The 14,335-nt window shown below is 47.8% G+C and overlaps 2 protein-coding genes across 2 annotated transcripts; one reads left to right on the top strand and one right to left on the bottom strand.

Annotated features, from left to right (window-relative positions):
- Positions 1–251: 251 nt before the first annotated feature.
- On the bottom strand, positions 252–4,191 carry GGS22DRAFT_194502 (uncharacterized protein). Its single transcript, XM_047965510.1, has one exon. It carries the CDS (start codon positions 3,814–3,816, stop codon positions 478–480), a length of 3,339 nt encoding a protein of 1,112 aa, XP_047824256.1. The 5' UTR covers positions 3,817–4,191; the 3' UTR covers positions 252–477.
- A 2,757-nt stretch (positions 4,192–6,948) lies between these two features.
- On the top strand, positions 6,949–11,863 carry GGS22DRAFT_150857 (putative glyoxal oxidase). Its single transcript, XM_047959377.1, has 6 exons — positions 6,949–7,633; positions 7,688–7,812; positions 7,887–8,076; positions 8,186–8,319; positions 8,381–8,445; positions 8,607–11,863. The coding sequence occupies exons 1-6, from the start codon at positions 7,500–7,502 to the stop codon at positions 11,394–11,396; spliced, it is 3,438 nt and encodes a 1,145-aa protein (XP_047824255.1). The 5' UTR covers positions 6,949–7,499; the 3' UTR covers positions 11,397–11,863.
- Positions 11,864–14,335: the final 2,472 nt, after the last annotated feature.

The following is a 14,335-nucleotide window of genomic DNA, read 5'->3' as shown; positions in this document are numbered from 1 at the left end:
GAGGGTGAGAGCTTCGGGAGGTCTATGCATTATGACGATCATTGGATTTTATGATGGGGCATTTACTTAGTAAGCTGGGGCTTTTGTTATATAAGCAGCGTGACTTTCTTAAATCCGATAACCCCGATTTCCCCTGACTAAAGTTTTACCTAATCATGGATTATCTAATATTCACTGGCAAAGTCTACGGTTTAATCAGGAGTCTGATGGTGCTCATAACACTTAAAAACAGCGGAAAATGATTTAAGTAGACTTTTTACTATAGGTTTTACCCTAATTGCCGAAAAATGCGCGAGTCCATCAAGGATCTGCTGCAATGCCATCGACCTGAGCTGTAAGCTCGTAGTCGAACACTCCCCTCCGTCACCATCCAGCTCAAGCAAAGCAAAGCAACTAGCCATGATCGTCTCGTGGACTCATATGCAACATGCCGTGCTACGCAAAACGCCTTGGCCATGTCCTAGAATAAGTAGGGTACTAAGCTTTTTCTTCCTCCTCTCCCAGCTTTTCCGCCTCCTTCTCCCAGTCTTCAACTTCCTCCTCGACAGGTTTATTCTCCTTCTTCGGTGTCTTCTTCTTGAGAGCGACGAAGGTGTTGCGTATCGGTAGTGTCTTAGAAGCCGGGGCGGCACTTGCGTTATGGCGAGAAGAACGGCGAATAACGGCACTCCAGCCCTTATCGTCAGTGCGTTGACTCTCCTTTTCCCCTTTCTCGTTTCGTAATACGTTCAGGTTATTGTCGACATGACAGAGTGACACGCTTTCGGCGTATTTGAGACTAGTGACCGTGTTTAATACGTCGGGTTTAAGTGCCGACATAGTGGACTCTAGATCTTGTGGTCTCCATGAACCGAACCCCTTGATGATGACTGTGTCGGATAGAAAAGCTGCCTCGAACTTGATATTCGGATAGGCAGCATACTGTTTCTTAAGCGCAGATTCCAACTCTTCAATAGTCAATCCGAATTTTGGTGCAGATAAGAGCAGCGCATTGAAGGGCTGCTTCCCTGGAAGACCCTCTCCACCCCATGCTGACTGTTCTACGGATGAACTTGTTTGTGCAGCTCTAATCTTCACGCACTGTGCTACCGTCTTCATTGGAGCTGATACAAATCTGGGGGTCTTGAAGAGGCAGACGTGTCGATTGGGTTCCGGATCGGCGCTTTGGCTGTCAAATCCGAAATCTTCGGCTAATGAATGGAGAAAGGCGCGTTGATGTGACTTCATTGGTTTGAGTCTGAGTAATTTCTCCCCTGGAGCAGCAGCGAAGACTCGAAATTCTCGTTCGTATGTCTGCGCAAATTGGGTGTATTCACTATAGAACTTGAGGGTGGTCTCGGAATAGGGAACATGGTCATCGGTGTGACTCTGCGGGTCGATATTGAGCGCGTTAGCTAAGAGAACATTCCGCTTCAAGCGGAGACACTCGTCATCGCATGGAAGTGTTCCACGGTCGGGTGATGGGTTTCTCTTAGTTCCCAAACACTTTACCTCCTGCTTCTTACGTTGGCACTCGCAAGTTATGAATGTCTTTGCCTGGCAAGGTTTGTCCTCCTTGCATGGGTATGGGGCATGGCACCGTTCGACATCAGAATGGCCACACGTCCGAATTTTCCCGCAAGGCTGGCTACATCGCGACCCGGCATCTTCGCATTCACCTAGACGATGGCATGTTTTCTCGCAGGTGTGGGCACCACACTTGAGTTTTCGGCCACAGGGTAAACCACAACGTGGCTCTTCAAACCAGCAAGGCTGGTTTTTAAGGGGTTTCTTCCCACAGACGCACCATTTCTCGACAAGAAATGGGCATTTTGGACATAACTCTTCATCAAGGTGGCAGTTATGTGATATCTGAGGGTGGCCACACGGTCGAGGCCTGGTACAGTCGAATCGGCAGGGTGGGGGTTGAGTACCACAGGGGAGCGGCGGCTGGAGGACAGTTCGACCACAATGACACCTAATCTCGTCGAATATAGCCTCGGGGCAAGAAGGACATGAGCCTTTGTGACATAATTGCTCACATAGATGTTTGCCGCATTTCAGTGGTCGCCCACAGGTGCGAAGACAAATATGTTCCGGTTCCACCTCGTCGTTCATGTAGTTGCCGTGTCTACTACTTTTCTTCCTCAACGCTGCTCGTTCCGCCGCTTTCTTTTCTGCAGGACAGCAATGCTCGCTATGCTCGTGTCTTCCACAGTTCAGCTGCGCGTGGCAAACTCTCATGCATTCGGGCTTTTCGAGTTTGCCTTGATGGCACACAGATCTCGTCGTTGTCCGGCCGCAGTTACAAGCAATATCTATCTTCTGTGTGCACGGCGTACAAGGACCTGTATGACATGCATCCTCGCAAAGATGCTCGCATGATAGTGGCTTGTTGCATCGTTTCCCGCAGCTGGGGATCAGGTCATCGCAATTCGTCCTGGGTTGGCTTATAAAGTCCGCTAGTGGTGTTTTGCCGCATGGGCAGCAGGTGATGATATCAGGGGATAGTGGACAATGTGCTTCGGAGGCATCTTGAGGGTGACATCCCTTTTCGCAATAGTGCTTTCCGCAATCGAATGCTCTGCCACAGATAGAATCGCACTCAAAACAGCCCAAATACCAACCGTCGGATAAGTCGTTGTTAGTCGAGGGACTCTCTTTGAGCTGCCCATAATTGTAAGACGGCTTTTTGTCAGTACGTTGGCCGCAAGGAATCACCTTTGACTCTCGGCCGCAGAAGCAGAGAGAAAGTACGGGAGCCGTGCAATTCCCGCAGTAATCCGAGTGGCATTCCTGTTGACATTCGTGCTCTCCGCAGGCAAGAGGCTCCCCACAGATCTCGTGGCAAGACCAAGTACTCTCGTAATCCGTATCACTACACGGTCTCGTAGATTTATGTCTGCCACAACGGCACGGCTGAGTCGGTCCCATAGCTACGCACGGTGGACAGGGTCCAGCATGACATGGGAGGTGACAAGGATGCAAGCAACCTTTCCTAGTCTTCAAGCACGGCTGGCCACAGCTATGGGGATTAAATCCGGGTATCGACTTGGGATTGGGCTCTTTGCCACACCAACAATTATACTCGGGCGAGTCGTCTAAGGTCGAGTTGCACCCTGGGCATCTCCAGTTGATTTGCTGCTGTTGTTGTCCGTCGGGAGGTTTGGGTCTATTGGCGAACCACTTCTTAACGCAGACTAAATGGGCTACAGTCCAACAGATAGTGCAAGACCAGATGTTCGAATTCGGGAGAACCTCGTTAGTGCATATCACGCATTCATATTGGCCATTGTTAATGTCTTCGTGAATTCTTGTAGAAAGGGCATCGGCAGTAGATTTTTGAGCTTTTCGGGAAGCAAAACTCTTAGATTGCTTCTTGTAAGCGGGATCTTGGTTGGTGGTGTTGTTGCTCTGTGTATTTTCGGGTATCGGTTGGCCTGGTACGAATTCCGGTGCAGCGATATTTAACCCTGTTGGGTTTGCAGGGCTGGATTCTTCTGACTCCATGTTGGTGGTTAAATGGCCACCAAATGATCGTGGTGTAGCTAGTGTTGTTCGTCGGGCATTCGAACTGCCTCCTCTCCTTGAACCTCTAGGGCCTCTCTGGCCTCTTCCACCTCGGGTGTTCTGACTTGAAGGTATGGTGGATGAAGAAGGTGGTGTGTTTGGTGGTGGTATCTCATTTGTTGTGGGGAGTTGTTGTGCACGCTGAGGTCTGCTATGGCGACCTCCACGACGCCCAGGGCCCCGAGATGATCTGCCCCCCCTTGACCGACTTCCCGGGCCCCCCGTTGATGAATCTGGTGGTAATTCCGAGCCTTGTGGACCAGCCATGGTCGTCCGTCTGATATGCAAATGCTAAGATATAATACGTGTGACGGGAACAAGGTACGTAAGAGCTATTCGTGAGAATTTTTATGGTTGCTATGTGAGTAATAATTATATTGTTTATATTGCGCTTTTTGAAATACAGCGACTTTAGACGATATAGGAGCTATGAGGTGGTGGATGAACGATTTGAATGTTTGAGCTTCGGTGATATTGAAGGAAAATGGAACGGAAGTGAGACGAAATGAGTGAAGTGAAGTAGAAAAAAAAAGGTAAATAAAGGGGAATTTCACGCGACTACTATTATATAGTAGTGGCACGATTTTTTAGTAGCAGCAAAGACCACGCTTTGGGATGACTTCACGAAATTGTTATGTGGCGATGAGAAGGTAAAAGATATACTCATGCAAGGCTACGAGAATTTCCTTATGAGTCAACTTGAGTCAAAATGACAATGTCGTCAGTGCTATTAACAGGGGTTAAGACCCTGTAACCACTGAGCACAGGGCTGTTGATCCGCTATCCGTTATTAGCTAGCGGATTCCGGAGAATTGGATCCCGGAACGAACCTTGCCGTCTCCCGTTACAGGGACCTAGACTTTGCCTAATTCGCTAACAACTTGGAAACTTAAACCTGAGCTGTCTCCCTCCAAAGTTTCAAACCACGAATTCCAACTTCATCATCTTTATATTCTGAGTACACTGAGCGTCCTTTTCTTCTTCTAACTAATCACCAAACTCTCGATTGCAAATGAAACAAAAGGGGTTACTCTTGTCTATTAAATCCTTGATAAATCTTCATTGCATATTACCCTAGGACTAGTATCTAAATTTACATTAACATTTATCAATCTCTCAGGAAAAGGAAGTTGACTTACTAAACGACAATTAAAACCCCTAATCTACCTCTTTTATCGATCAAGTTGAGAAATTAAGACCGGCTTACTTAGGTATCTACCTAGTACTTACATGCGTATAATACTTACTACTAGGTAGATTTCAGGTCCAATGGGGGTTTCCTACTTGGATTTGATGATTTCTTATTATCGGAATTATTGATGGTATGTATAGCATTAAACTGGCGGGTTTATCAAGACTGCATTTTACTATTCTATACAGCGGACTTGGACATAGACCCCATTAGATATGGGCGACCGGTTGTGAGTGGTTACCTAATGCAAGCCAGCTCTTAGAGCTGAAATCTTGCAAGGTTTTCGGCCCTTCTCAACAGAAACGGCATTTCTTCGACTGTCAGCTGTCGCCTACCTCAACACCTCCTTAAACATTCTAGTCATCGGATCTCACCCACTTAGCACCTAAACATCCATTCATATGCTCGGCTACTTTGACCTCAGTTGACCTGCATGCATTCGAAAGGCAGTTCTTATGCGGCCTCAAACACCAGGAATATATCTGGTGGCGCTAGGGATCTCGACTAATCCACTTGGTCATCATATATCACTGGAACCACATGGTCTCGAGGCATAGGTGGCGCGATACAATGCACACTGGGATCAAAGGGGCCAACGGCTAAGAAAGGTATCGGATGCTATAGCAGATTCGAATATATTCCTACACCTCCAATTATCAATACGTTGTTACAATACTGGTTAAGGAGGGTGTTCTCTTTACCAAGACGACCGCCCTAAAAATTAAGCGCGGGGTCTCCAATCATAAATGGATTATTTCATTACTACTACTGTGCTCGGCGGCTAACCTACACGAAATCTACCCGATTCTCTAAAAGATTTCTATCGGGAGCGGGAACTCATTATCATAGGGTGTAGGCTAGTTCAGAGCTGAGGTCGGTTGATCGTCAGGTTCACCTGCTGAAAAGGGGAGCTAAAGACAAGCTAACCATGCAGATAGTCGCGTATCTGCAAGAGTAAATAGTTGCCGCTAGCTTGCTAGTAGCAGCGGCGTCTGTCCTCGCCCCGTTACGCCTTTTGAGAATCTTTCTCGTCACCGTCTCTGCATAGCTCTCACCACATGCCCTATCTGTCCCGAATCGTACTGGCTTCGGCGTCGAAGCATAGGTATCAAGCAGCGTTTAGCGATCAATGAATGCGTTGGCCTTTCAAGGTTAAAATTAGTAGTAGAAAGCAACCATACGAGTTAATGATGCTACGGTTATAGTTATTAGACGGCGTAGGTTCCCTTGGCCCTACTTGTAATCTATATCGCGATTGGTTCAAATGGGATTGGGAAGAGATTTTACGGTCAAGGGACATGCAGCGGACCTCGTATGCACGTCTGACTGAAATCATTCGCCCAAAATGCAGCAAAATCCGACATAAACCGCATGAAACATCACCAACCTCTTAAGATTGTTTGTCGGATTAACGGTCATTATTAGGTACCTATCTCTACCTAGGTAATAGGTATCTTGGAGGCATGTACCTAGGTCCCAGGTATGTTGTGCTTCTAGATTTGGACGCTTGGCATTTTAACGCGAGATACCGGTATCTAGCATCGTATCTCTCCACCATACGGTGACAACAAATTTTATTGCTGACATACAGTATCAACTTTACTAGCTAAATCTAGAAAACCCACTAACGCTATCGAAATATCAGTCGAGTGATAGTGCCTCGAAAACAAGTGTTTCGGGATGCCTTCAATGTGACGATGCTGTCATTTACGCATGAAGTACGCATATTATATTAAGTGGCTGGCTTGGCTCGCTGAGGCTGATGTAGCCTATGTCATTAATGGCTTGCCCACTGACGGACGACGTAACGCGCTGTTAAAAAACAAATTTCATTTAAATTATCACCGAACTGGCTCTTAAATTCTTACATCTCGAGTTCTCCTAAACATCTCTTCTTTTTGTTTACCATCACAACGGTACAACTATCCCTATATAAAGCCTTGCAGCTGCAGGTAGTACATACACTGTCACCCTTGATCGGTCAGGGGTATACACATGGGAAGGCAATTGGAAGCCGGCGCTCTTCTAAGGGCTATATCTAAGGGTATATTATCCTAAGACTTGCCTATAAGATAACCCACCTTACCCTTGTTTGCCATGCGGGATCCCACACTTTTCTATGCCTCCCCTGAACTTCGTATCGATGATCCTGCCCCCACTATCGGTTAGTGCCCGTGAGTTTGATGGTTAATCGAGCCTCTCAGTGACTGGCTAGTATAAACGATGTCACTTTCTAGATTAGGGCTTCTCGTCAGCAGAGTTAGACCGGGAGACGAACAACGAAGATAGGAAAACAGAAAAGTCTTCCCCACGGTCTAGATCTTAACGAACCTCTAGCAGGTTTTCTTCATGTTAACTACTGGTTTACTACATGCCTTTCTATCTGCCTTCTCTTGTCTGTTCAAGGATTCGGACAAGGTATCTCCTATTTAAGCGAATCTTGATATGGCTCATACGTATGCGATAATCATATGAGAGAATACTATCAAGTGATAGTATGATTGCGGCTGTTGACCCCGGTATCCATCCTGATTGGGCTGGCCCATGTTGTTCTGCACAGTTACAATGAGGTCCAGCCTGATCTATCATGAAGTAGGATGGATGTTAGTATTTTTTTTATTGCGGTAGGTATTATTTATACCCTTGCCTGTCGTATTGAAAACATTGGGAAAGTATACAATACCTATCCCGAAGCTCGACAGCTTTCTATCGAGTCCGTAGGTAGCGTTGAAAGCCGTTGAAGGGGAAGCTTTCCATCATGTGGTCTATTCAGCGCTTCTCAAATCTATCTCTCCTTTTGTTTATCGCCTTTGTGCATATTTCTTCCGCTCAATTATTGGTTCCGAATCCCAGCCAGCTCAATGGAACATGGCAATACAGCGGCTGTTATGTGTTGGTGGCATACCATCTTTGGAAGTATGGGCTTGATACTAATTAATCCATTAGGGATATTGGTCGGACGATAAATGCGGCCTCCACCACGTCAGATAACATGACATTAGAAGCATGTATTGAGTTCTGCGATAACAAGGGATTTGCCTATGCTGGAGCTGAATACCATAACGAATGTTGTAAGTATATCCCTGATCCCTGATAGGCTCAAGACAACAACAACATTACATATCGACATGTTAACGAGGATCAGACTGTGGTAATGAACTCGCCACAGGGGCCGAAGAGGCGGCAGACTCGACAGAATGCTCGACAAGTTGCTCAGGCAATACCACAGAGGCTTGTGGTGGCCCTAATCGGTTGACAATGTTCTTCAACCCGTATATCACAGGGCCCCAGCCAAATATTGGTATCGCGAACTGGACACACATTGGTTGTTACTCGTAAGTCTTCCCATTATTAGCCACTAGTGTGACTTGTGATCTCGCAAGGTTTCATAAAAAGTAGCATTGAAGTTACTATATGCCGTGCATAATCTAAAAAGGGCTTTAGTGAAGGAACTACCGGTCGAGGTTTAACGTATGGCGCTTCCGTCCCCAGTGCGCAGATGAACGCGGAAAATTGCACAGCCGCTTGTCAAGTAGCGGGTTACATACTCGCCGGCACAGAGTATGGGGATGAATGCTGTAAGCCTCCATTCGTATATGTATTCACGTCGTATTGTTACATCCGCTTACGTTGGAATAGATTGCGGGAACTCAATCTTAAATGGCGCTGCACCGGCCGAGGATGGCTGCGATATGACTTGTAATGTACGGCTTACTTTTTTTTTCTTTTTTCTTTCCTTTTCAGATCTTCATAGCGATGACACCCTCGGCCTCCTCCGTAAGCAAGTAGCTTGCCCACAGAAGATGTTATATATCAACTAGTCTCACCCGTCTTTCGCAATAAACGTCGCTAACCGCCACCATAGGGAAACAAGTCAGAAGTATGCGGTGGTTCTAATCGCTTGAATGTATATGATTTCAACATGAAGTATACTCTTCCTAAGAGTAGTAGCTCTAGCTCCATCGCCGTTATAATATCGTCTACTATTAGCTTAACGTCGGCTGCTACCTCTTCCATACCCAGCACAACCGTCGTCTCCTCCGCCGCTGCGACTCCAACCGCACCGTTACAACCTTCGACCGTTGGTACTTATAATTGGTATGGCTGTCAGACGGAAGCTACTAATGTACGGGCCCTGAGCCTATTCACTTACGCCGACGATGCGATGACGTTAGATACCTGCGAAGCTTTTTGCAGTGGTAAATCTACGACATACTTCGGCGTCGAATATGCTCGCGAATGTTATTGCGGTAATGAATTCGGTACAGGTTCAACCAGTGCTCCCGCGAGCGACTGCAGCATGCTCTGCGCTGGAAATCAGTTAGAATATTGCGGAGCTGGCAATCGACTGTCTGTCTACATCAAGAATGGGACTTCTATTTCGACATCGAGTAGTACGTCTAGTGGTGCAGGCCCGACAGGGACCGATCCACCGACACCCGATGCCACAGGATTTCCCGACGGTTGGACTGATCAGGGCTGCTGGCAGGATGGACCGAATGGTCGTATCATGCCTACCTACCAAGCCCCCGACGACGCAGCGTTAACACGGCAGAAATGTGCGCAAGTCTGCTCTAGTAAAGGGTATAATGTATCCGGTACTGAGTACTACACGCAGTGCTTCTGCAGTAATGCTATTTACAATGGTGGAGTGCCGGATAATGATACGACGAAATGCTCGACCCCTTGTGGAGGTGATAGCAGTGCTATGTGCGGTGGTCCCGGATACTTGAGCATTTACGCAAACGGCAAGCCGCCCACCTACGCTGACCCTGCCCCAAAAACCAATATCGCCAATTGGACGTACCAGGGTTGCTATGAGGATAACGTCAACAATGCGCGAACTCTCTTCTGGGCGCTTACATTTGCCAACACTATGACCCCTGAACAATGTTTATCGAAATGTGCCTCCTTTGGCTATGCTGCTGCCGGCTTGGAATATGGCGATGAATGCTACTGTGGTGACCCGATGGACGTCGACGCTTCAGGTTCTACGAAGAGGCCGGAAACCGAATGTAATGTCCTTTGTGTCGGAGACGCGTCTTCGATTTGCGGAGGCGGTGCTCGTCTTTCGATATACTATTGGACTGACACAGACAATCCTCTCTACATATTCAACTACCCAGAGGGTAATGACGCGGGCACGTACTCCAACTTGGTCGGTGGTGTAGTCACACCTTTAATGACCATGCAGTCTATTACCGGCAAGGTCACTTTTCTGGAGAAATGGGGAACCGGTGCGGCAAACAGTACTGGCGCCTACGAACTTGACCTTAGCCAGCTTGGTAATTTCGATGCTGCTTGGAGGACTATGCACTTGAAGACTGACGTCTTCTGCTCCGCGGGTGTCATTCTTCCTGACAAGGCTGGGCGGCAGCTCACTGTGGGTGGTTGGTCTCTTGACTCGACTTACGGTGTGCGCCTATATGCCCCTGATGGATCCGACGGCGTTAAAGGAACTAATGATTGGGAGGAAAATGTTAACACACTCAAACTCCAGAGAGGACGATGGTATCCGAGCGCGATGGTCATGACCAATGGATCCATTTTAGTTGTGGGTGGCGAGATCGGTTCCAATGATAAGCCCGAACCTACTCTTGAGATTCTTCCTCAAGTTGGCCCCTACCTTCACATGGACTGGCTTGAGCGCACCGATCCAAACAACTTGTACCCGTTCCTAGCAGTACTTCCAGGCGGTGGTATTTTCGTTTCGTACTGGAACGAAGCTAGGATCTTAGACGCAGGGACCTTCGCCACAATAAAGACCCTGCCTAATCTTCCTGGTGCCGTCAACGACGATCTAGGCGGTCGAACCTACCCCCTCGAGGGCACATCCGTCTTACTTCCCCAGTATGCTCCTTACACCGATCCCTTAGGGGTTCTCATATGTGGCGGTTCAACCACTGGCCATTCCGCCATAGACAACTGCGTAACGACGTTCCCTGAAGTCGCCAACCCGACATGGACGCTCGAGCGCATGCCCTCCAAGCGCGTGCTTACCTGCATGGCTCCCTTACCAGACGGCACTTATCTCATCGCCAACGGCGCACATGAGGGTATCGCCGGTTTCGGTCTTGCCGACGATCCCAACTACAACGCCGTCCTATACGACCCCAAAAAGCCAGTCGGATCCCGCATGTCCATCATGGCCAACACGACCGTCGCACGACTATACCACAGCGAAGCCATCACCCTCCTCGACGGCCGCGTCCTAATCTCCGGCTCCGACCCGCAAGACGGAAAACACCCACAAGAAATCCGCGTCGAGGTATTCACCCCGCCGTATCTTCTCAACGGGATATCCCGCCCCTCCTTCACCATCGCAAATAAGGACTGGGGCTACGGCGACACCGTCGCCTTCGACCTCGAAGGAAACCCCACCGGAACCCTCCAAGTCTCCCTCCTCGGCGCAGTCTCCAGCACCCACGGAAACTCGATGGGCGCGCGCACCCTGTTCCCCGCTTTCAAGTGCGACGGCACCGTGTGCACCGTCACCGCCCCGCCGAACGTCAACATCGCGCCTCCCGGCTGGTACCAGATGTACGTTCTTGAGAACGGCGTCCCTGCCGTCGGCACGTATGTCAGGATCGGCGGGGACCCTGGTCAGCTTGGGAATTGGCCGCCTGGGGATGACTTTACGAGGCCGGGGGTTTAGATGTGGGGTTGGATAGGGAGATTACCCATGCTTGGATGGATGTGTTTGGTATTCTAGTGTTTGGGTAAGGTTGGTTACGGGTTACGTATTTGGTGTTGGAAAGTAATTCCGGTTTTGGCAAGGGAACGTTCCTGAGGGACGGGCTTTGTAATGGTGAAAAGGGGAGAGAGGGTGAGTTGATTAGTTAGGTAGGGTGGTAGTTGGTATTCCACTTTTGTGGGTTTTATGAAGAATCGATTTTTATAATGATTATTAGGTACCTATCTATTCTTTTTAAGTTGTGTGTGTATACCTAATGAATAGGTGGCTTATCGGTCTTGACGAAAAGAGGCGTTTGATGCCTTGGATTTACACCGGATTGAGCGGTGCTGGCAGACGGTACGGCTTGCACTTGTCAGATAGGCACGTAGGTTATTAGAAGGCGTTTGCGCCTTTCAATATATAGGTACCTATATATATTTAATGACACATATTTGTCTTAAGACGTCTTCTAGTCTTATATGCTGTCATCACGCCTCTTCCCACCAGCGCATACCTGCCTAGGTAGTTGGTAGGGTACTTACTAAGAGGGAGGAAGGTGTAACAAAACGTACCGAAATCATCGATGGTAAGTCCAGCCACAACGTAGGCTTCATGAATTGCTGCCTTAAATTAATATATATGATGTGGCTTTTGGTACATATTGTTTAAGTAGTATCAAGAGAACTAAGCTGAATATTTCCAGGTTTATCTTGGCTGGGCCTTTCTGGTCATGGCGTAGCGGCCACAGCTGAAATGACCAAATAGGTGTGTAAACGTACCTAGATAGGTACCTAGATACTATGCATCCACTGTATATTCGTCCTCTGTAAGACGCACAGAGGAACTCTCGTAACTTTTAGGATAACGGTACCTACCTACCTAGGTACGTATCTAATGCGCAGACCCTTTTGCCATAGCGACTAGATATGTGCTGCGCTAGATAGAGGTAAGGAAAAGACGGGAAATAGTGTTTTTAAGAATGAGGTCAGCCGACAATACATTATATACACCTACCTGCCTAGTAGGTAGTAAAGCATTGAATAGCAATAACCCTATTATAAGAAATAGTTAGGAGGTCTGTCATCTATATCCACCAGTCCGAGCTCCTCTTGGGGGCCAGCTGATCGAAAAATTAACTCCGGTTCCTGGCAGGTAAGTCATTGCGAATCACCGTGCGGGTAGTGCCGTTCTGTGGTCTGTAAGACCCTAAATTAAACTGCTGATGCTGGGACGAGCTTGCTGACACCACACCTCAGCTAGCCATCGGACTATTTTCTGAGATTTCGATATCAATATTTGGGAATAGTGGCAATAATGGCGAATGCCGTCAGGCTACATATTCGGTCGTCGGTAACCTATCCACAGCGCATTTCCGGAGGGGGGTGTTGAGCTTTAGTACCTCTTTTCTTTTATAGCCACATGTCTCAGTCGTCGGTGAAAGACTGCGGAACTAAATAATAGCGTCAGCATCCCGAACGGGGTCCCGGACGGCTCCCCATTTGTTCCTCTCAGCGCTATTGCTCACGCCACCAAAATATTAAATCATTTGACATGTTTCGATAATTTAAAGGGCTACCAGCCGCCTCGGAAAACGTCGGCGAGATTATCGATGGTAGTCCGAAGATGTACATATCGCCCCCGCTGCCGCGACGTCTTGACGGATCGGTGGGCGCTTCCGTAGGTTATGTACGAAATAGGGGAGTGGCCGGCCAGTGGGCAGTCATTTTTATTTCCAGGGGTCGAATGCCACATTCACGATGTACGTAAGTTCCCCTTACCCGAAACGTGTATACCACGTTACCACGTGCTCAGTAAGCTGCGGCGAGGACTTTCTATTGGGACGCAGTTGCTCTTGGCAAACTACCGGTAGCTTGAAGACCGTTTAGTGTGGAAATAAAATATGCAGGAACCCGTGGCCACCTTGGAGCACGCCCAACATTTTTGTTCTTCAATGCATATCTACGCGAATGGATAGGTTGGCGGGAATTGGACGTAGACCGGCCCCGAGACCGGCCTACCTTGGTGTGCCGGATGGTCGTTGACGCACATGAACTTCACACCGGTGACTATGCGTGTATCAGGTGAGCCACATCTTGTATATGAAGCCTCTTTCTAACGTATTGCCGCGACGACAAATGAACGAGAAATGAATAGGGGGTTGTCGGATACCCACTATTCAGATCAATACTAGGCAGGCAGATATTTGGCCTACTAGATGATATAAGCCCTTGTGCACAAAGCCGTGTATACTTGCGGCACTGCAAATCGTGAGATATTGCTGACGGTGAGCTGACAGGAAATCAAGGTGGCTACCTAGATAGTCTACCTACATTATGGTTAGCTGACTTTTCACAAAAGAGGATTGATTCCCTTGGTGTAGCGATGATTTATGTAAGTACTCGAGTTGGTGGTGTAGAAGACAGCTTCTTAATTTGTCTCGTCTATCTCAGCACTCACTTAAAGATGAAATGTAGCAGAATGTCATCCTATAATCCTGTTACGTTAGTGATTCCAAAAGTGTAAGCAATCACGAATACTTTCTTGGACCAATTAGCTTTCAACAATCGAGAGTCCGGGGCGCAGCGATTGATGGCCGAAAATCGGTATTTGTGTGCTAAAAGGCATACGATTGCCAAGGTAGAAGATATTTTTTCTTTTCTATGCTTGTTCCAATATCTGATCCAATTGAGATATTGCAGGCGCAAGAAAAAGCAGCAATGAGGACGGTGCAGCTCGTCGAAAATTGCCAACTTTGTCTTTGGATTCTGACCTTACGTAGCTAGCTCAGCTGGGAAGCAGTAGCTAGTAAATTCGGTAGCAGCCCCGAGTGGTCTGTAAGCCTCAGATCTGTTACACCTAACAATAGACTTGGCATAGCCACCCTAAAGCAGACCCTGCAAGTAGTAGGGAATCCTATT

Source organism: Annulohypoxylon maeteangense (assembly GCF_022496945.1).
Source record: "Annulohypoxylon maeteangense strain CBS 123835 unplaced genomic scaffold GGS22scaffold_1, whole genome shotgun sequence".
In the NCBI taxonomy this organism is placed as follows: domain Eukaryota; kingdom Fungi; phylum Ascomycota; class Sordariomycetes; order Xylariales; family Hypoxylaceae; genus Annulohypoxylon; species Annulohypoxylon maeteangense.
This window is presented reverse-complemented; position numbering and strand designations above follow the sequence as displayed.

Coding starts and splice junctions, on each gene's coding strand:
- GGS22DRAFT_194502 (XM_047965510.1), bottom strand. CDS start 3,816: ATGGCTGGTCCACAAGGCTCGGAATTACCACCAGATTCATCAACGGGG.
- GGS22DRAFT_150857 (XM_047959377.1), top strand. CDS start 7,500: ATGTGGTCTATTCAGCGCTTCTCAAATCTATCTCTCCTTTTGTTTATC. Junction 7,813..7,886: donor TGAATACCATAACGAATGTT/GTAAGTATATCC, acceptor AACGAGGATCAG/ACTGTGGTAATGAACTCGCC. Junction 8,320..8,380: donor AGAGTATGGGGATGAATGCT/GTAAGCCTCCAT, acceptor ACGTTGGAATAG/ATTGCGGGAACTCAATCTTA.